At 43.1% G+C, this 25780-nt stretch overlaps 1 protein-coding gene across 31 annotated transcripts in view; it reads right to left on the bottom strand.

Annotated features, from left to right (window-relative positions):
• Positions 1-25780, bottom strand: part of PARD3 (par-3 family cell polarity regulator) — a 711028-nt gene that overhangs the window by 585887 nt on the left and 99361 nt on the right. For 28 of the 31 annotated variants that reach the window (XM_003903538.4, XM_021943977.2, XM_003903542.4 and 25 more), the window contains one exon: positions 267-368. In XM_003903538.4, coding sequence (XP_003903587.2) covers positions 267-368 — 102 coding nt within the window. Of the gene's footprint in view, positions 1-266; positions 369-2356; positions 2545-20028; positions 21215-25780 lie in introns of those variants that run through there. The other 3 variants (XM_021943972.2, XM_021943965.2, XM_021943978.2) reach the window with 3 other exon arrangements.

Below are 25780 nucleotides of genomic sequence, written 5' to 3'. Positions count from 1 at the left end.
GATATTTCCATTGTAAAAGCTGTAGTTCTAAAACCCCAAAATCTAGTGTTAAGTCCCAGGTATCAAGAAAATCATTATACCTTGGTATTCAAGACAGTGAAGATTCATGACACTTATCACAAAAGAAAATATACTAGAGTGGGTGGCCCAAACATAATTTAAAGTATGTGTCTAAAACAGAAAGGAAAAGAATCGCACCCGGTCCCCAGCCCTGAAAAGAAAAAAAAAAAATGCATTCAAAAAGGTTCCCCAGGACTTGAACTCACTCTGTCTTTATCGTCTGCTACATCACAGAGAATGTCATCAAGGTCTAGTATTCCTCCATCTCCATGTTCCAAGCGATGCACTTGTATCCAGTAGCTTGGGTCCTATACGAAAGAACAGAAACATTGAATATAGCAAGTTAGCATCACCAAAAGGGAATTAGACATTTCAAACCATGATAACTTCCTGCCCATAAAAAGGAATCAACCCCATATCAACAATACTGCAATTGATTAAAAATTCAGGCAGCACCCTAAGTTTGGTATTGAGTCACTGCTCCTTTTATGGAGTGACTCATACACACTCTTCCCTTTGGCTCTGATGCTGATACTCTATTATAATAGAACTGCACAAACCAGCAATATGTGCTGCAGAAGTAATATTGATTTCTCTAAAGCATACTACATTTCCTACTGCCCAATATATGAAATACTTATCATACTTATTAATCCCCCCAGTGCAATCTACAGAAATACTCTAATAAGCAAACAGCACATATTATGTGTCTGAAGAATTCGTATTTTTGCTTATCTGCATAAAGTAGTTTGCACAACTTGGTGGCTCAAAGTGTTTCTTACAAACAGGTCTAAAGATAGGGACACAGAAGGTGCTGACAAGACCAGTGAACAAAGCACATCCTGTGTGGTTTGAGTTTCTTTATACAGAGACAAAATCTCTCACACACACACACACACACACATCAAAATGCCTAAACACACACATACACACACACACACACACACACAAATTTTCAGTGGTTATCCTGCAGTGGGATTGGGGAGAATGAAAAAAAAAAGGACATATTTTAAATTTTATACACTTTTATATGGTGTATGCATATTTTAAAATCCTTAAAACTCTGCTTTCAAATTATCTGAAGAAGGAATACTGTTGTGTGTTTCTGAACTTCTACATCACTCTCACATACATGTTCAAATGAAAATATACTAAATTGTATGTTTCACCATTCCCTACTGCTTTTGCTATCCAAAAGTTCAAGTTAATCCTCCATTCTTCAAACCTAAAAGGTGATGTTTGGTACAGTTCTTTCCTAAAGCAAAGATTGCAAGAAGGAGGCAAACGATTAATGAGACTTCAAATACAGATTCCTGGACCCTACTACAGATCTACTGACCAAGACCCTGGAGAAGGGGTGCGGGGAGAATCCATATTCTTAAGAAGTTCTCCAAGTCCATCTCTAACAAAGCATGCCTAAGAATCACTAAAATGGAATGCTTATTTTAAAAATGCAGAATGATCAATCCTTGTCACTTTTTAACCAGCACAGCAAGTAACTCAGACCTTAATCCTCAAAGTTAGTAAGCATTACCATTAAAACCATTATGCAAGTAACAGAGTTCCTCTGAACCCTCATCTATCTGGACCTCTATAAAAGGAATCATTTATATAGAACGCTGACAGTTAAGTTTGTAAAACACACACACACACACCCCTTGGCATCCTCTTCATTTGTGGGGCCTATTCTGACTGCACATGAATCCCAATTACAATATCATCCAAGAGTCCTTGGGACACCTGCCACTGAGACAGCTCCAGAATTTGTCATGTCCAGATGTGTTGAATCCCCAAAGAATGAAGTCCCAAAACCATTTACTAATGGTAAATGGTATTTCCTCTTCAAGGAAAATTGGAACTAATGTCCTGGGGGTGAATAAGGAAGAGGTGCCCCCTGGCCACTTAGAATAGCCACATCCTGCCCACCTCTTCCCACCAAGCAAGCTCAAGGGTGAACCAATCAACTTGAATATCAACTTTCATTTCTAAAATACTTCCACACACACAAGCACACCGACCTCCAAAATGTGGCTTACGAAAACATTCTTTAAGCCTCCTGATCCTGTTCACTCCCTCCAGATGAGATCATTATCTGCAGCCTTTATATACTATTTGTAGCCACCCCTTGGAAATAAATCCCCACCTAAGGACTTTCTCAACCTCATAACTTCATCCCTCAGAACCTGCTACATTTCCACCTTTTCCCCAGCATTTTCCCTTTCACAGCCTGTTAGGCCCTGCACAACTTCCCCCCAACTCCATGCCCAAGGCCTCCAATGCCTAGACCCCACCTTACCCTCCAGGCCAGCCCTGTCCGTTCATCAAGACTTCTCAGGCATCCTCTTCTCCAAGAGCTTTTCCTGACCATCACACCCCCAAAGCAGATCAGCAGTCGAACTCCAGCCCACTGTTTCCTTTTGTTTATATACAGAGTCTCGCTCTGTCATCCAAGCTGGAGTACAATGGTGCAATCATAGCTCACTGCAGCCTCCAACTCCTGGGCTCAAGCAATCCTCCCACCTCAGTCTCCCAAAGTGCTGGGATGATTAGGCATGAGCCACAGAGCCCAGCCTGTCCCACTGTTAATGTTCCTAAAAACCACAATCGCATGGAAGATAGCAGTCAGGTGTCAAGCTCCAGCCTTTAAAGGCTGTGAACTATTTTTACACACGCCACACAAAACCTTTCGTTGACACTACTTTGCCTTCCAGTTATTATACCAATTCTCTGATGATCTTCACAGCAAAATTTTTTAAAGAATTGTCCATACTTGCTTCAAGCGTGTTTCCTCCTATAACCCCATTCCAATCAGGCTTCCTCTTCCATCACATCCACAACAGCCTCCACAATGCTTAACACAAAAGTCTGTTGTCTGTCCTCATCTTATTTGGTCTATCAGCAGAATTTGTTACCCCCTCTTTGAAATACTCTATAAACTTGACTTACAATCCTCCAACTAACTGATCAAGGCTTTTCTAATTTTGAGAGTCAACAGTTGACTACTGCCTCTGGAGGGGTCCTGACTCAACAGTCAGCTATGCCAAGTAGTCATGATAACATCATGCCAAGGCAAATATCAGGCTGCCACTTACTAAATGCCACTCCACAAAAATGTGCTGAACGGATATGACTTTTTGAAAAGAACTGAGCAGGAGATCAACAGTAACCCCAGCAGAGCATGCTGCATTGAAAAAAAAAAAAAAAAAAACATGTAAAATTGACCTCCTCCCACAAGAGTTTAAAAACCAGGAAGGATATTTTTGCCACTGAGAAATACAACTCCTTAGAACAGTGGTCTCTTGGGAGATTTTAACTGGCAGCTTTCATAACATAATTCTCTTTCAATGAACAGGGGACTTGCTTTATTTTTAAGGGAAGAGTCCAGTATCCAATAGAGAAAAAGTTAGAGCATACTTACTGATTCGACTTTGTAGTAGTTTGCATTAAAAGTTTAAAATAATAACGGTAGAAATCTTTGCTGTCCAGTCCATAGACACTTAGAAAAGTAGCTGAGCAAAAAATTGTGATAAGGTCTGGCATGATGGCTCATCCCTGTAATCCCAGAACTTTAGAAGGCCAAGGCATAGTGACCCACACCTGCAGTCCCAGCTAAGTGGGAGAATGAGGCAGGGGGATCCCTTGAGCACAAGAGTTCAAGGCTGCAGTGAGCTGTGAATACACCATTGCACTCCAGCCTGGGCAACAGAGTGAGGCCCCATCTCTTAGGGGGAAGATAAAAGTTATGATAAGCCACTTTTCATACTACCAATAAACTCTAATTCTACAATAATTGCATCAGTCATTGGGTGAATAAACAAACATGACACAACATTCAATTAAAAAAGAAGAAGGTTTCTCATTCAGGAGATGTCCATTTAAAATAACAAAAGACTTTAACAATAATTGTGTATTATGACAACCAAAACTCCATCATACACAGCAACAAATGAGGAGCAGAGTTCATCCATCAAATAGATGATCAAGCAGTGAATGTCCCCATGGGGCAAGGCTTGCAAGGATAGGTCCAAACCCACAGAAGAAACCTGGAGACAAAACCACATGAAGAATCACTGCTCTTATTCAGATAAAGAACATGACCTTCACCTGGCCTAGTGCTAGAGAGAACATTTCCGAAGACTAAGTTGGAATGTAAGCAGAGGTAACCCTACAAGATGCAAGGTGCAAGGAATGCTGAGGCCCACTCTACTCCAGGATGTGGTAAGAGAGAACAGCTCAAAGTCTTAAGGACAGACTACTTCCTAACCTACGATTCTATAAACAGCATCGTTATCCTATGCAACAAGTTAATGAGCTTTCGTGAGTTATGACATGTATAATGCATAGGCTTCACATATTACCTGCATGTGCAAATTTCAAGAAAAGTATCTGCAACTAGAAATAGCACCCTACTAGCCGGGCGCGGTGGCTCAAGCCTGTAATCCCAGCACTTTGGGAGGCTGAGACGGGCGGATCACAAGGTCAGGAGATCGAGACTATCCTGGCTAAGACGGTGAAACCCCGTCTCTACTAAAAAAATACAAAAAACTAGCCGGGCGAGGTGGCGGGCGCCTGTGGTCCCAGCTACTCCGGAGGCTGAGGCAGGAGAATGGCGTAAACCCGGGAGGCGGAGCTTGCAGTGAGCTGAGATCCGGCCACTGCACTCCAGCCTGGGCGACAGAGCCAGACTCAGTCTCAAAAAAAAAAAAAAAAAAAAGAAATAGCACCCTACTTTTGCATTAACCATGGCATACAGCAATGGTCAATATCCTGTCTAACTTAAGACCAGAAAAAGATCACTGAAAAAAATCTATGTTGATAAAAAAAATTTGAGTATTTACTACATGCAAAGCATTGCATGAAGGCAAAGAAACAATCATCACCCATCATCAGAAATTAAAATATATCTGACAGGCCAGGCACAGTGGCTCACACCTATAATCCCAGCGCTTTGGGAGGCCGAGGCAGGCGGATCACCTGAGGTCAGGAGTTAGAGACCAACCCGGCCAACATGATGAAACCCTGTCTCTACAAAAAGCACAAAAATTAGCCAGGCATGGTGGCGTGCACCTGTAGTCCCAGCTCCTCCTTCTCCTGTAGTCCCAGGAGAATCACTTGAACCCGGGAGGCAGAGGTTGCAGTGAGCTGAGATCACACCACTGCACTCCAGCCTGGGCAACAGAGCGAGACTCCATCTCAAAAATAAAATAAAATTTATCTGACAAAACATAAACAAGTCATAAAAAAGAGGTAGACCATGAGTTCAAAGAAAACTACACCAAAAAAAAAAAAAAAATGTTTTGTGAACTCAGGAAGGAAAGATCACTCTCACTTGGAAAGGTCAGTTTATGGGGAGGTTTTAGCAGAGTCGGCTCTTAACAAATGAGTAGACCAGAGGGACAGGGCACAAGAGGAGGACCCTGAGCAGGGGGAAGGGTGTGAGCAGCAGGGAAGAGAGGCAGAGGTGATTCAGAACGCTGTGAACACAAAGATAAAAATGAAAGGGTAAAAACATCATCTCAAAAAGACACACTTTTATTTTTATTTCCTCCTGAAAGCCCACTGAAACCACAATACACATGTGGGGATTTTGTTGTTGTCGTTTGTTTTTTCCAAGCATAATCCCACAAAAACAAAGAGAACAGAGGGAAATGAGGGAAACAGTTTTTGGAAGCTGAGAAGCAGATGGCCCAGAGACAACACATTTTGCAGAACTAAGAAATGGAACCCCAAGGTAACTGTGGGGAAAGCCAGGAAGTAGCAAGACTCCCCCCACAGAGCCGGTAAGAGGCTCTGGAATGGGGAGAACCAAGAAAGTCAGAACACAGGAACAGAGATGGGAAAAGGCTAGGCATGGTACTTTATGCCTGTACTCCCAGCACTTTGGGAGGCAGGGGCAGGAGGATTACTCAAGCCCAGGAGTTCCAGACCAGTCTAAGGAACATAGTGAGGCCCCATCTCTACAAAAAACTGGAAAAATCACCGAGGTGTGGTGGTGTGCGCCTGTGCCTACAGACCAGCTACTTGGGAGGCTAAGGTGGAGGATCTCTTGAGCCCAGGGGTTCGAGGCTGCAGTGTGCTTGTCTCTAAAATATAATAATAAAACAATTTTGGCTGGGTGTGGTGGCTCATACCTGTAATCCTAGCACTTTGGGAGGCCAAGGTGGGTGGATCACTTGAGGTCAAGAGCTCGAAACCAGCCTGGCCAACATGGTGAAACTCTGTCTCTACTAAAAATACAAAAAAATTAGCTGGGCATGGTGGCGGGCGCCTGTAATCCCAGTTACTCAGGAGGCTGAGGCAGGAGAATCGCTTGAACCCAGGAGGTGGAGGTTGCAGTGAGCCAAGATCATGCCACTGCACTCCAGCCTGGGCAACAGAGCAACACTCCATCTCAAAATAACAATAATAATAATAATAATAAAATTTCAATATTAAAAAAAAAGAGCCAGGCATGACAGTACATACCTGTAGTCCCAGCCACCTAGGAGGCTGAGGTGGGAGGATCACCTGACCCTGGGGAATTTGAGGATGCAGTGAGCCATGACTGCATCACTGCATTCCAGCTGGGTACAGTAAGACCGTGTCTCAGAAAAAATAATAATAATAAATTAAAATAATAATAAATTTAAAAGATGGGAGGAAAAATAAGAAAATTGTCTGAAAGTCTGTAGTAATTAAAGCCCCAGCTTCCCAGTGCTTCCAGAGAGCACAGTGGCTGCCCCTCCCAGCCCCTGGCAGTTCACTGCAGCCTCAGATAGCAGGTCTGGGCTGAGAAACTAGAGGAGGAACAACTATAGAGGTGCCTTGTTAAAAATGAGAGGAGCTAAGTGAATATTTATGTACTGATTGTAGAAAAATCCAGACCTCTGCTTCCACTTGCTCTCAGAATGCCAGCCAGGGCTTATTCCTGCCAGGCTAAAGGTGGGAAGATCTTTCCCTGGGCCTCTGTCCATCTAAAGAGAAAAGGCAGGGGGGGAATCTGGCCCAGTCCAGGGACCACCCCCCCCAGTGAAGCTCACTCACAGTGTATGCCCTTGCCTGAACTCAGTGTTCTCAAGTTACCATTAGTGCCTTAAGTCAGAACCAACCATGGAGAGACAGACTTTTTTTTTCTTTTTTTTTGAGACGGAGTCTTGCTCAGTCGCCCAGGCTGGAGTGCGGTGGCGCGATCTCGGCTCACTGCAAGCTCCGCCTCCCGGGTTCTCACCATTCTCCTGCCTCAGCCTCCCAAGTAGCTGGGACTACAGGCGCCCGCCACTACGCCCGGCTAGTTTTTTGTATTTTTAGTAGAGATGGGGTTTCACTGTGTTAGCCAGAATGGTCTCGATCACCTGACCTCGTGATCCGCCCGTCTCGGCTTCCCAAAGTGCTGGGATTACAGGCTTGAGCCACCGCGCCCGGCCAGAGACAGACCTTTAAGAACATCCCAAGGATGGAAGAGAGAACAAAACAAATAGTAAACACAACTTGAAAGAACCAAAGACTGTATAAAAAGATGCTATTAAAAATCCATCACTGATATTCTAAGAGAGGTCAGATGATGGTACATCCAGGTTGCAGAGGAAGATGAGAAGGGAGGAAAGCAAGAAAGGAAGAAACGTGCTGAGGGATAATTTTTTTTAAAAAAAAGTATTTTGGAATTAAAATATGAAAAACAGGCCAGGCACAGTGGTTCATCCCTGTACTCCCAGTGCTTTGGAGGCCAAGGCGTGTGAACTGCTTGAGGCCAGGAGTTCGAGGCCAGTCCAGGCAACACAGCAAGATCCCATCCATACAAAAATAAAATAAAATAAAAAAATAAAAATAAGCCAGGTGTGGTAGCATGCACCTACAGTCCCAGCTACTCAGGAGGCTGAGGCAGAAAGATTGCTTGAGCCCAGGAGTTCAAGGCTATGGTGAGCTATAACTGGGCCGCTGCACTCTAGCCTGTGTGACAGACACTCTGTCTAAAAAACTAAACAAAATCCTAAAAATGAAGAGCTCAATAAGAAAATTCAGAGAAGTTAAAAATATCTCCCCTAGGAAGTTGGAAAAAAAAGAAGAAGAAGATAAAAAAGGCTAATAAAATTAGACCAGTCAAGTAAGTCAAGCAACTGAATAACAGGAGTCCTAGAAAAAGAGAATTGGGAAAGCAGAGAAATAACCAAAAACAATTTCAAGTTAATTCCCCAAAATGACATATGTTTCCACATTAAAAAGTTCCATAGAGACCCCAACACAACGTATAAAAGCAGACATACACCAAGGCACATCAGAACACAGAAGAAAAACAGAAGACTGGTGGCAGGTAGGGAAGGAGAACGTCCAGAAAATAAAGCACAGGCCACAGTGAGGGATAAGGAGTCACAGCAATACTGGAATCTAGACAATCATCTACCAGTGACTTCAAAATTCCCACAAGAAATAGTTCCCTATCCTAGAATTCCGTTTCTTGCCCCAATACCAGTAAAGTACGAAAGTAGAAAAAAGACAATTTTTAGAAATGCAATGTTTCCAAAAACATTACCCCCTTTGTAACCGGAAGGTGTGTTCCAACAAAATAAGGCAATAAACCATGAATGAGAAAGACATAGCATATGAAAACGGGAGACATAACACAGAAGACAGCTCCCGGGACGATGGTGAAGGTGGAGTGAAGGTGGATGCCAGATTCCAGGACGTCAGCTGCAAACCTGGAGCAGAGTGACCAGTCCAGACACCCCAAATGTGGCCTCTTCAAGATAGCACTGAAAGAGCACCCAGCGCAACTAAACACAGCAAGACACAATTTTAACAACTGGCTAAAGCTGAGGCTCATTAGTTATAAATATACAGAAGACCAACCAAAGGAAAAAACATTCTTCATTCAGGAAAAACCCAAAAGTTGTGAAGGAAAGAAAAGGTGATCAAGGTATCATACATGGTTCAGCTATAAGCAGCTTTAATAGTAAAAATAATGTGAGCCTAGAATATGTAATCAAATTTGTAACAAAGCGGTCTAAAAAGTCTGTGAGAGAGAGGAGAAACGCAGACACAAACACACACAAAGAGACAGAGATCCTAGAAGTGGCTACCTGTGAGTGGGGACATAGCACACTTAGGGTAGTGAAATAGGGTTAAACCTTCCATGTTAACTCAGCAAATGATGACAAACCAAAAGAAAAAAGAAAGAGATAAGCAATTTACATAAAAATATAAAAGTAAACATCAAAAGAACCAGGAGCAAGAGTTGGAAAAGGCAACCTCTCCCAAAGAAGGCTCTGCTCTTTTTCATAACAGTCCTAATAGTGCTATCGGATCATGTGCACATATGTCACGTTGAGAAACAAAAAGATGAAAGAGAAACAAGTTTGAAAAGTCCTTTAAATAATAACCATGGCACACAGTACAGTTTAGCATCCACCAACCAGATTAGCCACATGACAGTTACGTTACCAAGACAAATAAAGTCCTAGTGGTGATATAACAAATAGAAAACATTTCATTTTTTTGTTTTGTTTTTAAAAATGTCCCTCAGACTTCAAAAACACTTCATTTTAAAAAGTCAACAAAAGAGTGCGATCAGCAGGAACTATGCTTCTCTCTAGATTCTCTGGGCAAGTAACTCTCCAATATACTTAAGCCAAAAACAAACATTTTTAGAATACATTCTGAAGTACTGTTCTTTAAAAAAAAAAAAAAAAAGAAAAAAAACTGAATCATTAGCACTTCAAGACAGATATCATACATGCAATTCTGACTTTTCCTCATGTAATCAGCTTCATTTTTTAAAATGCTGATTGGCCAGGTGCAGTAGCCCACGCCTATAATCCCAGCACTTTGAGAGGCGGAGGCAGGTGGATTGCTTGAGCCCAGGAGTTCGAGACCAGCGTGGCCAAGGTAGGGGGACTCCATCTCTACAAATAAGTTTTTTCTTGTTGTGAATTTTGGTTTTTTAATTAGCTGGGCATGGTGCTGTGTGCCTGTAGTCCCAGCTACTGGGGAGGCTAAAGCAGGAGGATCACTTGAGCCCAGAAAGCAGAGGATACAGTGAGCTATGATCGTACCACTGCACTCCAGCCTGGGCAACAGGTTGAGACCCTGTCTCGGGGGGAAAAAAAAAAAGCCAATCTTTCCCTATAAACTGAAACATAGGACCCATTTTCAATCTTGTTACAGGAACACTGCTAAACATTATACAAATGTTTTTGTTGCCTTCTCAATACAGGGAGAAGACACAGACAGATGTCATAGCTGATGTTCAACAACAAAATAATGACCTGTATCACCACAAGGGAGGGACTAATATCTCATGCTAAGTACACTGCCCAGCCCCCATTCTCCACTCCAAACCACACCCAATACCAATGCCAAAGCCTCAGCACCACAACACAAGACAGCAAACCACAAACCTGCTGCCTCCCTTGACAGGTGGGGACAGCTTCATTTATCACATCAATCAAAAGTGAAAATGGAGGCATGAAACCAGGTGAAGTCCAACCTCAAGGAAATAACTTTCTGGCATTTAGTTTTATTAGAACTAGCACATAATCTCTCACAGGGTCACACATTATTCAATAATATGGGAAATCAGCCCATCGATAACCTCCGAGCTCTGACGTGACTTTCGTGCCAACACAGTGTCATGGAAATCCCTCAACTCCTCCACCATTCTACAGAAACGGAGGGAATGGCCTCAGACTACAGCGCTGGCACAGGACAGAGCCAAGGCAAGAATGAGACAGCAGTAACCACCAGTTAGATCTACACTGTGTTTTACAATTTTTAAAAATGCATTCATGTGCATTATCTCATGGGGAAAGAGGGCTTATAATTCCTATTTTCAGATGAGAGAACTGAGACTCAGAGAGCATAAATTGCCGGCAAGAGGTCACAATTCATAAATGCTGTCAGCCAGGACTCCAGCCCAGGTCTGCTGATTCATTCCCAAGTCCTTTCTGAGACTAACACTTGACAGTTTCCAATCTGAAGCATCAGGGTTGCCTGTCTTCTTTCCATAGCCCCTCCTCCCAGCCTCTTCTTTGATGGCTTCATGTGTTAATATAGTACATAAACAGAAGGTCCAGGCCAGGCGTGGTGGCCCACACCTGTAATCCCAGCACTCTGGGAGGCCATGGCAGATTGCTTGAGTTCAGGAGTCCTAGACCAGCCTGGGCAATATGGCAAGATCCTGTCTCTACAAAATACAAAAATCAAAACAAAACAAAAAAACTTAGCTGGGCGTGGTGGCAGGCACCAGTAGTCCCAGCTACTCAGGAGGCTGAGACATGAGGATCACTTGAGCCTGGGAGGTTGAGGCTGCTGTGAGTCATGATTGTACCACTGCACTCCAGCTGGGGTAACAAAGCAAGACCTTGTACCAAAAATTAATTAAAATTAATTAATTAAAATTAAAAGATGAGGTCCATAAAATGTTTATTTTAATAAAAAGGACCAGGTGTTGTGGCTCATGCCTCTAATCGCAGTACTTTGGGAGGACGGGGCAGGAGGATCATTTGAGGCCAGGACTTAGAGACCAGCCTGGGCAACACAGTGAGATACTGTCTCCACAAAAAATTAGGGTTGGGCGCAGTGGCTCACACCTGTAATCCCAGCACTTTGGGAGGCCAAGGTGGGCAGATCACTTGAGGTCAGGAGTTTGAGACCAGCCTGGCCAACATGATGAAACCCCATGTATACTAAAAATACAAAAATTAGCCAGCTGTGGTGGTGTGCACCTGTGGTCCAAGCCACTTGGGAGGCTGAGGTGGGATGATTGCTTCAGCTCAGGAGGTCAAGGCTGCAGTAAGCAGTGACAGTAAGCAGTGATCGCGCCACTGCACTCCAGCCAGAGTGAGATCCTGTTTCAAAAAAATAAAATAAAATAAAATAAAATAAAAAAGGTGTGGGCTGTTAAAACCAAGTCTGAAAAGCCACTCCGTTAAAAATTCTATTACATGCTCTAATCACATCATGATTTAAAGTGGTGGTTCTCCAAGTGGGAGTCCAGGCTAGCATCACCTGATAATACGCTGGAAATTCCAATCCCAAGCTGGATACACCACCAGAAAAAAGTCTCTGGAGGCAGGACCCAGCCATCTATTAATACATTTCAACTAGCCCTTCAGGTGTTTCTGATGCACACTGAAGTTTGAGAACCAGTGATTCAGAGTAAGGGGCGAGAAGAGATCAGAGAGGAAGCTGAAACACCTGGTGCCTCTTCCATACACTACGTTTTAGACCATCAACTCGTGGGTTTAGCGCTTCTACCCAAACTTTTGAAATCAAATAGATGTTAGCTATGACATCTTTAAAATGGTTACCACAAACACACATACATATTTGTCTCCTATAAGGATACAGATTATCTTAGTATTCACTGCCAGAGTCTCTTTCTCAGTGTTATTTCAACTCCAGGCTCTGTGCAGAGGATTGCTAAAGCCACATCTTTAGACCAGAACCCTCCCAGCACTCCCACTTCAAACATCCACCTCTCACTGCACCTCACCCTGGGAACAGTCTGAATCCTCCAAGAAGCCTGTTTTAAAAGCCTGCCAGGAAATTTTTACGCAACAAACAAAAGAATACCCATTTGGGAATTACTTATGACTGGACAATGTTTTTATGGAGTCCTACTTTACTTCAAATAGATTAAGCTTATATTCCTTATCTTCCCTGTAACACCAACTTTCTTGCCTTCTTCATTCCTACTGATAGCAGCACCCTCCTGATTTAACCTAATCAAAACATAACCTAACTTCTTTACAGGAAATACAGGGGATAGAGAACCAAAGTAAATGATACCATAAGGAAACAATCAGACAAATCTAGAATGTGTGTTTTTTTGTTTTGTTTGTCTTTACAACGCAATTGCACTAATCTTTAAAGGAAAATAAAAAGTCCACTTCATCTGATATCCAAGTGTAATGTATGATCCTGGAGTGGATACTGCATCTGGAAAGAAAAAGTACTATGAAAAAGGAAAGGACGACTGAAGAAATTTGTCAAATTAAGTTAGGTAACAGAATCATACATTGATAAGTTTTCAGAATGTGATCATTGTACTATGGTTATATAAAGAATAGTCACATTTTAAGGAAATGTATGCTTAAGTAATAAGGGTGAGAAGTGTTAGTTTAGCTTAGTCTCAAATGGTTCAGCACAAAAAAAATGCATACTATTACTAATGTACATCTGTGTGTTTATAGAGATAGAATAACAATGTAGCAAATGTAAACAATTGGTGAATCTAGCTAAAGTATCAGTGGTGCATTTCACTAAAGTGTACATTAGAAATGTTTCAAGAGAAAATGCTAAAAATAGATCATTAAAAAAATAACCTGGGGACTTTTCTAGACCAAAAAGATTAAGGAGGAATACCCAAATTCAAGGTGTGAGTCGTGTTTGGGTCCTTGCTGGGGTTAAAAAGGAAGTCACTGTAAGACATCTTGGGAACAATGAGGAAAATTTTAACATGGGCTCAATACGAGACAATATTAGGAAATGATTCTTAATTGTCCATGTGATAATAGCTTTGTGGATATTTAAGGAAAAACCCTCATTCTAAGGAGTTGTGTTCTGAAGTATTCAAAGATAGAGAGCCATGTCTGCAAATAGCACAAAAAAATATATATACACACACGTACACATATACATACATGTACACATGTACATATACATATACACATACAGGTGAGAACCCCTTAACCCAAATGTTTGGGACCAGAGGTGTTTCGGATTTCCAATTTTTTCAGATTCTGGGAAATGAGATTTCTCGAAGATGGGACCCAAAATTAAACAAAAAAGTCATTTATGTTTCAAATATGCCTTATACACATAAACCGAAGGTAATTTTGTACAATATTTTAAATAATTTTTTACACGAAACCAAGTTTGTATTAAGTACTTATGTGTGTAATTTTCCACTTGTGGTATCATGTCAGGGCTCAAAAAGTTCCAATTTGGGAGCATTTCAGATTTTTGGATGCTCCACCTGTACACACACACGCAGGAATAAATATGTATTATTAGGAGTGCGAACAGGAAAATGCAAATCATCTCAAGTATTTTAAAGAGAGGGAAGTAAATACAGGGAACTGGTACAAAGATTTGTAAGAAGAGTTGTGACTCTAAACCAGGATGGCGGTGGAGGTGGGGGCCACTCACAGGTTAGCAGTAGCAGGAAGCTATGACTACCCCTGAGCTGAGGGGATAAGGGGAGGTAGCACCAGAGACCAGGGCTGCAGTGCCTCAGCAGAAGTGGGAGCCATGGAGGACTCAGGGGCGGGAGCTGGAATGTGGGGAGAGACTTGCTTGCTGCAGAGACAGCCCAAAACAGAGAGGGAGCAGGGACCTACTTTGGGGCTATCTCATCACGGGGCCTCCTATCTCCCACCAAACCTCCCACTGGCCAAACCTAACCAGAGGTCAACTGACACAGCTGTGCTTTGTATGATTCTCTCAGCTACTATTTGAGTTTTTCATAACAAATTGGGAAACCAGATTAATTTTAAACAAATTTAATGACCCAGAGTTCATGAGAATACAGGAAGCCAGCATTCTCACATACTGCTCCTGAGTATTTTGCACACATTTTTGGAGAGGCGGGGGGACAGAGAGGTAGAATTTGGTACCATGCATCAAAATGCTTAAAACGAAATATACCCATTGATCCAGAAATTTAAAATGTGGAGAAAGATACATGGTCAAGATGCATATATTAAATGGGATATTTTAATATATAACAATAGAGAATGGGAAACTAGCTATACATGCAAAAATAGGAAACAGGGTGAACACATCCAATCAATGAAACACAACAGAGCAATTCACAACGTTGTTCACAAACTGTTACACAAGACGTTGTTTCATCCCTAGTTTGGAGAATGTACTATCTATAGCCATAGACAATAGAACTGCTATATACAACTGGCAGTGCTTGTCTATATTTCCTGGCATTCCATAATAAATATATGTGCAGTTTTAAATTTTTATCCTCTTAAGTAACTAGTGAATACATTTCTTTCTTTCCCATCCCCCCTTCCTCTCCTGTTCCCAATAAAATAATGACTGTCCAATTTGCTTCTAGACCCCATCTCTTCAATCCTGTCCCACATCTTGCTACATTTATCTTCGCAAAATATTTCTTTTATCATGTCACTGTCCTGTAATATGAGTTATTTCCAATGACTCACTACTTTCTAAAAGTCAAAATACGGTGTCCTTGGCCAAGTTCTCAAAGCTCATCCCAAGCCGGTTTGTGACCAGACTCAGCGTTGCCTCACCATATTTGGATGTTCCATTGTTCTGTTCACTGATAAACCCCAAGCACCCAAAACAGTGTCTGAGACAGAGAAGATGCTCAAGAAATACTGGTCGAGTGAAGAGACTCTTATGTTTTTGTTTATTCTCTTCCACATATCTGGAAAGCTTTCATCCCCAGAGTTTCCGCTATTCAAATTGTGTATCTTCCCAAATCCAGTTTAAAAACCATCCCCTTGGCCGGACACAGTGGCTGGCACCCATAACGTCAGCACTCCAGGAAACCAAGGCAGGAGGATCACTCGATGCCAGGAATTCAAGACCAGCCGGGTCAACATAGCAAGACTCCATCTCTACAAAACAAATTAAAAATTAGCCAGATGTCAGGGTGCACACCTGTAGTCCCAGGTATTCTGGAGACTGAGGCAGGAGGATCACTTGAGCCCAAAAATTCAAGGTAAAAGATGAACTAAGACTGCATCGCCACACTCCAGCCTGGGTAACAGACCCAAACCCCATGTCTAAATAAAGAAAAAACAAAAACTCCCCCTCCATGAAATACGCTCCAACTCTAAAGTATTTACCTAAGCCAGGTGCAGTGGCTCACACCTATAATCCCAGCACTTTGGGAGGCCGAGACGGGTGTATCACTTGAGGTCAGGAGTTTGATACCAGCCTGGCTAACATGGTGAAACCCCATCTCTACTAAAAATACAAAAAACTAGCTGGGCTTGGTGGTGGGCGTCTGTAATCCCAGCTACTCGGAAGGTTGAGGCAGAAGAATCACTTGAACCCAGGAGGTGAAGGCTGCAGTGAGCTGAGACGGTGCCACTGCACTCCAGCCTGGGCACAGGGTGAGATTGGCTCAAAATAAGTAAATATTTACCTAGAACACATTTGTCACTTAATAGCTTATTTCCTGTATATTCATGGTACTTTGTTTATCTCTAGATAAGGTCTCCAAAGGCAGGGGCCATCTTCAGCTTTTTTTAGCATAAAACAAAGAACAAAGCACTGTGTTGCATAACTAGTGTGTCCTAGAAAAAAAAAAAATAATACCCCTATTGGGTATAGAAGACCTTACACAAGAGTTTCTAGGATAATATGATCAACACACACAGGCCTGTGCTCTCCTAGCTGCCAAAAGAAATGCGTGGACATGCCAGGCCATGTCAGGATCATCGCCCCCATTCACCCTTTATCCTGTCCCTCAGAGCTGGCTCAAGAAATTCTGTGCGATTATTCTAGTTTACATTCCAGAGAATATTTCAGATGTGGGGAAAAAAGACATCCAGATACTCTTCTTCCCTTGCAATGAAAATGAACCCAAACTGCAATATGAATACCTTCATCCTCACCTGCAGAGGTGGGTCCCCAGCGTGACTGCCAGGAATCTTGGGTAGAAGAAGTGAGTTTAAGCCCCGATAAATATCTTACTCATACCCCAGAAAAAAGAGGGCAAGCCAAAACTCACCTTGGCCAACCCAGTTCTCCCCACTCTAGTCCTAATGGATCTAAGAGTGTGGAGGGGTATGAACAGTGAGTAGTAGTGTTACCTGATGAACTGGTAGACAGAAAACAGAAGGCTTTACTGATGGCAGGTAGTGAATATGGACTAATCCAAGCCTAAGTCCCTAAACCACAGTGTGGACCTACAGGATATTCTGCTCCAGAACTCGAATCTGTATCTGCAAGCTTCACAACCATCAGCACCATGAAAGCAGGCACCTGGTGCTGCGCCCACCTCCTAATCCATTCCATTCCTTCACCCTCACTGTGATTACAGAGCACTTCTGACATGATGTCTGCTTTCCCGTGTGACAATCCTGCAAGATCAATGTTTTCAGCTGTATTTTGTAGAAGAAGAGACTAAGGAATAGGTCACTTGACTTGCCTGAGATCAACACCACGTAATGTCACAGTCGAGCACAGCTTAGGCTCAGACACTGACCTGGAAATCCATATTTTCCCTTTAGGACGCACTGACTCTTCCAAGAAGTTTACCAGGGGACACATTAGGAAGGGAGAGACTGTCACAACACCCACGATAAAAGACTTTTTTCAAGGGGGTACACATGGACATAAAGATGGCAACAATAAACACTGGGGACTACAAGAAGGAGAAGGGAGGCTGGGGAAACAGTTGAAAAGCTATTGGGTACTATGCTCACTACTTGGGTGATGGAATCAATTGTACCCCAAACCTCAGCATCAAGCAATACACCCATTAACAAACCTGCACGAGTATCCCTGAATCTAAAATAAAAGCTGAGGCCGGGTGCGGTGGCTCATGCCTGTAATCACAGCACTTTGAGAGGCCAAGGCAGGCAGATTGCTTTAAGTCAGGATTTCAAGACCAACCTGGCCAATATCGTGAAACCCTGTCTATTAAAAAAACAAAAAAACAATTAGCCAGGCGTGGTGGCAGGCACCTGTAATGCCAACTACTCGGGAGGCTAAGTGCAGGAGAATCACTTGAACCCAGGAGGCGGAGGCTGTGGTGAGCTGAGATCGCACCACTGCACTCCAGCCTCGGCAACAGAGTGAGACTCCGTCTCAAAAATAAATTAATTAATTAAAAGTGGAAATTATTTTTAAAAATAAAATAAATTTTAAAATAAAAACCTTTTCTTCTTAGAACAGAAAAAAAACAGAATAGTGAAAGCTGTATCATCTACCAGGTAATATACTAGACTAACTTCACTATGAAGAAGTCACGCTTTGCACCACATTGCCTATCACAGATAAACAATCTAAGACGCATTCCATTCCATGCTCCAGGCAGTGCTAGATTCAAAGCTGCAGAAAAAACAACCAGGCCAGGTGTGGTGGCTCACACCTGTAATCCCAGAACACTTTGGGAGGCCAAGGCGGGCGGGTTGCTTGAGGCCAGGAGTTCAAAACCAGCCTGGGCAACAAAGCGAAATCCCATCTCTTCAAAAATTTTCAAAATAAAATTAGCCAGGCGTGGTGTTCTGCACCTATAGTCCCAGCTGCTGGGAAGGCTGAGGCGGGAGGATCGCTTGAGCCCAGGAGGTCAAGGCTCCAGTAAGCTATTATCACGTCACTGCACTCCAGCCTGGGTGACAAGAGAGACCCTGTCTCAAAAAAGGAAAAGAAAAAAGAAACAAAGACAATCCATAAACATAAAATAGGGTCACGGACATCTCCAGGCCGAGATCTGCCCTGAGGCTTCTGAGGCCCAGTAACTATTGTACTGGGTGATACTTTTAAAAATTAACTAAAATGTTGAATATTTCTCTCCTATTTATAAAAGAAATAATCCAAAACAACCAACCTGGGAGAACTTTAAGGTTACTCATCCAGCCTAAGAGAAGAAAGACCTACCCTCTCCTGTTCACTTCTCCCTAGCAAACAAGAGATGTTGACTCAGAGCAAAAGGAATTTTTCTGACCTAGAAAGAAAAACCTCACTGAAACATGAGAAATTCGAAATGGCTCTGAATCCTAAAACCAACAAGCAAAAACCTGACCCCAAAGTAGCTCCCCACTTCCCTGTCACATTACTTAATCCAAAAATGACCTGATTTTTCATAAAGAAAGGCTCCCAAATGACTTCAACATACAAGATTCATTCCTCACACCTGGCTATATGAAACCCAACTGCATCAGAAGAAATATTCCTACATGAATATAACAGAGTGGACTATTACTAGGAAAAAGTAAACCCACAAAGCCTCGCACCTACCTCTGATTTCCTCTTTGGAGCTACGGACAAACAGTTATCCAACTGCACCTCGTGGCCTCTGTACTTAAATCCAGCACACCCCACACTGCGTGGGGTCCAAGTTAAAGTGCCACAGCACCCCAACATCCTAAGTGTGGCCCCAAGGGGTGGACGCCAGACCACGGCGCAGCTTAGATCACAGCCACTTGTGAGGACAGAGGGGCCTGTTCCCAATGTCTCCTCAGGATTGCTGATGTCCGAGGTGGGGTTCCTGTCTCCTTACAGGATACTCCTACTCTTAGCCAAGGGAGGGATCTATGATGGTATCTTCAAAAGATTTCCGTAAGATCACAGGGTGCTCCTGAGTCTCATTACCACAGATATCTTTGTAAGCAAAGAACACACATCAACTTTTTTTTTTTTTTTTTTGAGATGGAGTCTCACTCTGTCGCCCAGGCTGGAGTGCAGTGGCGCACTCCTAGCTCACTGCAACCTCCGCCTCCCGAGTCCAGGTGATTCTCCTGCCTCAGCCTCCTGAATAGCTGGGACTATAAGCACGCGCCACCACGGCCAGCTAATTTTGTATTGTTTGTAGAGACGGCGTTTCACCATGCTGGCCAGGATGGTTTCGATCTCTTGACTTCATGATACACCTGCCTCGGCCTCCTAAAGTGCTGGGATCACAGGCGTAAGCCACCACGCCCAGCCTTTATTTTTTTTTTAAAAGAGACAGGGTCTCACTCTGTCACCCAGGCTGGAGCACAGTGGTGCTATGATAGCTCACTGCAGCCTCAAACTCCTGGCCTCAAGCAATCCACCTGCCTCAGCCTTCCAAGTAGCTGAGACTACAGGTACACGCCACCATGCCCAGCACATTTTTAAATTTTTTGTAGAGACGAGGTCTTACTGTATTGCCCAGGCTGGTCTCCAACTCCTGGGCTCAAGTGATCCTCCTGCCTCGGCCTTCCAAAGTGCTGAGGACTGCACCCGGCCCTATGCATCAACTTTGAGGAAAGAATATGAGCACAGACTGAGCCATACACACAGGGGATGTAAATGTACCTTCATATATGACAAGATACAAGCCATGAAGTCCACGGAATCTCCCTGTTGCTCAAACCTGTTATCTGCTTGTCTGTACCTCCTAGAAAGCCATCCCTATCTCTTCCCTTGTGGAAATCGTACCCACATTTCAGTTCCTGGCTGAAATGTATCTCTGCAAGACAACCATCTTCAATCCTACTTTTATCTTATGCCCAGTCCCCCCAAAGCACTTAAAATGATGTCTTGAAGATGTGTGTGTTTTACAGTTTATCACCATGGTGAGTCCCACAGGCCACAGTATTCATTCATTCTGCAAATATTCATGAAGCATCTACCACGTGGCAGGCACGGAACTAGATGCAGGGTCATCACAATGAATGGGCCCCACCCTCCTAGAATCTGTGTTCTAGCATATGAAGCAACTAGAGTGCCCTCTTAAACACAGCCCCCACACCACAAAACATTCACTGAAGTCTGTTACTGGTTATCTCAAGCCAAAGATCAATTTGTATTCCCTTGCTAACCTATTTTGTTTCCAAATCTATTGGCACTTAGATTTTTCTGAAAGGCCCTAATATTATGACTCAAGACTTTATCTAGGCCATCTGGACAGTTTCAAATACAGGCATCCATTTAAAATAGGAGAATTTTAAAGTACGGGCTCCAAGACACCTTATAAAATACACATAAAAGACATTTTATAAATTAATTCCATAAAATTCATAATTCCTTACATACATGGTTAGTTATCTGTTCCTATAAAGTATTCCCTTAGGAGACTTTGAAATGTAATGTCTGTGCCTCCAGTTTATTTATTTTAAGAAATTATGGTACATGGTGTCTCAGAAAAAGGAAGTTTAACACAACGCATTAAAACAGAGAATACATCAAGCACAAATACAACTAGTCTGCACTGGTAATATTCCATAGGATACTTTAAAGTTTCTAATAAAATCCTGCATGGAAGCATGGAAACAAATTAGCTGTATGGGAACTCAAGCAAAACATAATTACACAACTAGTAATTAAAGTGTGAAATGGACTACCTCAAACAACAATAAAACTTGTAACTATAAACTTATCAGATGGGAGGAGGGGACAAAGGAGCAAAGTAGCCTGTGAAGCTCGAAAGCAAGCCTGTCCAACCCACGGCCCCATGGGCTACGTGTGGCCCAGGATGGCTTTTTTTTTTTTGAGATGGAGTTTCGCTCTTGTTGCCCAGGCTGGAGTGCAATGGCCCAATCTAGGCTCACCATAACCTCTGCCTCTCGGGTTCAAGCAATTCTCCTGCCTCAGCCTCCTGAGTAGCTGGGATTACAGGCATGCGCCACCACCCCCGGCTAATTTTCTATTTTTAGTAGAGACAGGGTTTCTCCATGTTGGTCAGGCTGGCCTCGAACTCCCAACCTCAGGTGATCCACCCACCTTGGCCTCCCAAAGTGCTGAAATTACAGACATGAGCCACTGCGCCTGGCCTCAGGATGGCTTTGAATATGGCCCAACACACATTCATAAACTTCCTCAAAATAATATCGGATTTTTTTTTTTGATGCAATTTTTGTTTTAGCTCATCAGATATTGTTAGTGTATTTTATGTGTGGTCCAAGATAACACTTCTTCCAATGTGGCCCAGGGATGCCAAAAGATTGGACGCCACTGCTTTAAAGACATACAGATAGATTGTGCGCAGCAAGAGACCTGGGCCTTGATGACAAGGGCATCTAGTGAGCGCAAGTCTTACCTATCAATAGCCACAAAAAGGACAATACAATGACTCTGTGGTTAAGTGGCCTGAAAGTGCACAAGTCATTTCTCTTTGTGGGCACCCAAGTCCTTCTGTATAGAAATGAGGGAGTTGGATGGTCTCTGGGGTTCCTATATTGCTCTACCAGTCTATGATGCTATATCAGAAAAATTAAACACACTCCAGGCAGCCTTTTTTCCACAAGTAAAAATAAAACAGCCATTCCTACCAACACATAATTAGATCTTGAAAACAACTCATAATACAAAATTAAAAGTACCTAATCTCCTCTACAACATTCTGTGTTAAACATGCATTTATAAGCATGTTCCCCTGCAGTCGTAGAGTTCAAAGCTCTGTAGACACCATTCACCCAGAACAGCTCTCCAAACCCTGAGAGTCTGGTGGAAGTGCTGGAAACACTATGAGCAAGCAAGGTCATGGTTCCATGGAGATTACTGGAAATGCCTCCTAAGAGCAAGAAAAGTCAAATGTGGAGAAGAGCATCCACGTGGCTACTACTACTGACTGGACACATTCCTTTTTTTTTTTTTTCCAGTTGCAAGATTTAATAGAGTGAAAACAGAGCTCCCATACAAAGGGAGGGGACCCAAAGAGGGTAGCGGAATGCCTGAGTTCATAGTCCGATCACTGTGCCTCCCACTGTGCTCTCAGGCAATAGATAACTGGCTATTTCTTTACCTCCTGCTTTTGTCTAATTAGCATTTTAGTGAGCTCTCTTTACTACCTGACTGGTCGCGTGTGAGCTAAGTTGCAAGCCCCATGTTTAAAGGTGGATGCGGTCACCTTCCCAGCTAGGCTTAGGGATTCTTAGTCGGCCTAGGAAATCCAGTTAGTCCTCTCTCTCAGTCCCCACTCTCAACAGGAAAACCCAAGTGTGTTGTTGGGGAGGTTGGCCGACGACCGCTCTAACTGCTTCCTGCTGAACTGGGGCATAGTAGGGGTTGTGCAGTTGAGACTTCCTCGGGAAGGGTGCCTTCAATGTCATTAGCATCAGAGCCATGGGCTAGCAGGCAGGTGACCGGACACATTTCTGTATTTACCATGTACTCTGACAGCAGGTGGGGATAGCAGGATGGCATGTTGCACACCACCAGTGAATTAAGAACGAAACACCCAGTCTGAAAATAATTGTGTTATGGAATAACAGTATAGCCAAATCTATAATAAAACTCCTATTCTACAATACTTAAATATCAACTGCGGGGCCAAGCACGGTGGCTCACGACTATAATCCCAGCACTCTGGGAGGCCAAGACAGGTGGATTATCTGAGCTCACGAGTTCGAAATCACCCTGGGAAACATGGTAAAGCCCCATGTCTACTAAAATACAAAAAATTAGTTGGGCATGGTGGCACACACCTGTAAATCCAGCTACTTGGGAGGCTGAGGCAGAATTGCTTCAGCCTGGGAGATGAAGGTTGCAGTGAGCCAAGATGGCGCCACCACACTCCAGCCTGGGTGACAGAGTGAAACTGTCTAAAAAAAAAAAAAAAAATCAATTACGGAAGGCAATCCATAGGTATATGAAAAGGTCATTAACAATACTCAATTATGGAAATTAAGTGCCAACCAAGCAGTATAGGAATTGAGAAAATACAGAAAACACCAAAGACAAAGAACACTTCATGAAGAAACTGTCATTTATTTTCAATCAGGAGAAATCCCAGGACAAAGGTGAGGAGGTCAAAACATGCACAGTGAGGTCAGACACAGTGGCTCACACCTGTAATCCCAGCACTGTGGGAGGCCAAGGCCAGAGGATTGCTTGAACCCAGGAGTTCGAGACCAGCTTGGGCAACAAAGTGAGACCACGTCTCCGCAAAAGGCAAAATAATCAGCGAGGCATAGTGGTGCATGCCTGTAGTCACAGCTACCGAGAGGTGGAGGCTATAGGATTGCTTGAGCCTAGGAGACCAACGATGCAGTGAGCTGTGATCACACCATTATACTCCAGCCTGGGCAACACGACGGACTCTATCTCAAAAATAAAAATAAATTGGCCAGGCACGGTGTCTCAAGCCTGTAATCCCAGTACTTTGGGAGGCCGAGGTGGGTGGATCACCTGAGGTCAGGAGTTCGAGACCAGCCTGGCCAATGTGGTGAAACCCTGTGTCTACTAAAAAATACAAAAATTACCCGGGCGTGGTGGCAGGTGCCTTAATCCCAGCTACTTAGGAGGCAGAGGCAGGAGAATCATTTGAAACCAGAAGGTGGAGGTTGCAGAGAGCCAAGATTGAGCTGTTGCACTCAAGCGTGGGGGACAAGTGAGACTTCTCTCAAAAATAAATAAATAAATAAAAATTGTAAAAAATGCATGGTGTATTGGAACCAGGGGAAAAGCCTGGAAATAATACACTCCTTCAGAACTTGTGGTTTTGTCCTTATTCATCCTTTCTCCCCGCAAGATACTGATACGTTGAGTTGAGCCAGGCACATATAAGATCTCTGCTAGTGGTAGACTTGGGCACAGCTCTTTTTAGACCTTTATGGAAAAAACTAGTGCTCGAAACCTAACCTTCATGTCATCATTAATTGTGATGTTTGTTCTAAAAACCTAAAGCAACGTAATACACCACCAGCAGAAACAAATGTAAATCCAGAATTAGAGGTTTCAAGAGAAAAAAAGCATTTCAAAAGGCCTCAAATAAATTTTAATTCTAAAATTTTCTTTTTCTTTTTTTTTTTTTTGAGACGGAGTCTCGCTCTGTCACCCAGGCTGTAGTGCAGTGGCCGGATCTCAGCTCACTGCAAGCTCCGCCTCCTGGGTTTACACCATTCTCCTGCCTCAGCCTTCCAAGTAGCTGGGACTACAGGCGCCCGCCACCTCGCCCGGCTAGTTTTTTGTATTTTTTAGTAGAGACGGGGTTTCACCGTGCCAGGATGGTCTCGATCTCCTGACCTCGTGGTCCGCCCGTCTCGGCCTCCCAAAGTGCTGGGATTACAGGCTTGAGCCACCACGCCCAGCCTTAATTCTAAAATTTTAAGGATTATTTCATTTTCTTATATTCCCCCTCTACTTTTTTTAAGTTAAATCCCTTCTCATCCCTCCCATCTTGTTTAATACTAATAGTTACTTACTACATTCCTGACTGCAGTGCAGCAACACTTCCTGTTTATCAAAAGACTAAAACAAATAGCAGGTCAACAAGACTAGACAAGGAAAACACAAAACTCGTTTGACAACTGGGGCCAGAAACATGTTCATATGCGTGCGAGAGAAACCACCACCTACCTTTTTAGTTGGACCTGTTCGACATCGTACAGCAAGCACATTATTTCAATATAACCTTCAATCCATGCTCCTCTTTGCCTTCTCCCCTCCAAAAAGACATTTAAAGCCAACCAGAGATTTGAGCAATGAATTTATGAACTTTTAAGTTCAAGACTTTCAACTTTCATATGACAATGTAGTGATGAATATTACCAATGTGATTTGATTAACAAAATGAGCACCTCCTCATATGTGACATATGGTACTAAAGCCCATTCTTGCTGAAAATCTAGGATGACAAACAACTCACAGGGCAAACCCCATGTGGTTAGGCGGGTGTCTGTTTTGATGCGAAGCCTCCAGTTTTGTTCCTGTCTAGGCCTGTCCCACAGCCATCTGACATTCCTGCAAAAACTTGTCTTTATTTTGGATGGACACACAAGCAACGGAACTGGCACTGAAATTTCAGCTTATGGTGCAGGGAATGTTAGGATACAATTTCCCCCTCAAGTAAATACTGAAACACTGACATAGGGGGTTATTTTGCTTTCTTACTTTTAAAAATTTGAAACCGGGCACGGTGGCTCATGCCTGTAATCCCAGTACTTTGGGAGGCCCAGGTGGGTGGATCGCCTGAGCGTCAGGCGCTCGAGACCATCCTGGTCAACATGGCAAAACCCTGTCTCTATTAAAAATACAAAAAATTAGCCAGGTATGGTGGCAGGTGCCTGTAATCCCAGCTATTTGGGAGGACAATTGCTTGATTCTCTGAGGCAGGAGAATTGCTTGA

This window comes from Papio anubis, chromosome 11, assembly GCF_008728515.1.
Source record: "Papio anubis isolate 15944 chromosome 11, Panubis1.0, whole genome shotgun sequence".
Classification (NCBI taxonomy): domain Eukaryota; kingdom Metazoa; phylum Chordata; class Mammalia; order Primates; family Cercopithecidae; genus Papio; species Papio anubis.
Note: the sequence above shows the minus strand (reverse complement) of the source record. Positions and strands in the feature narration are given on the sequence as shown.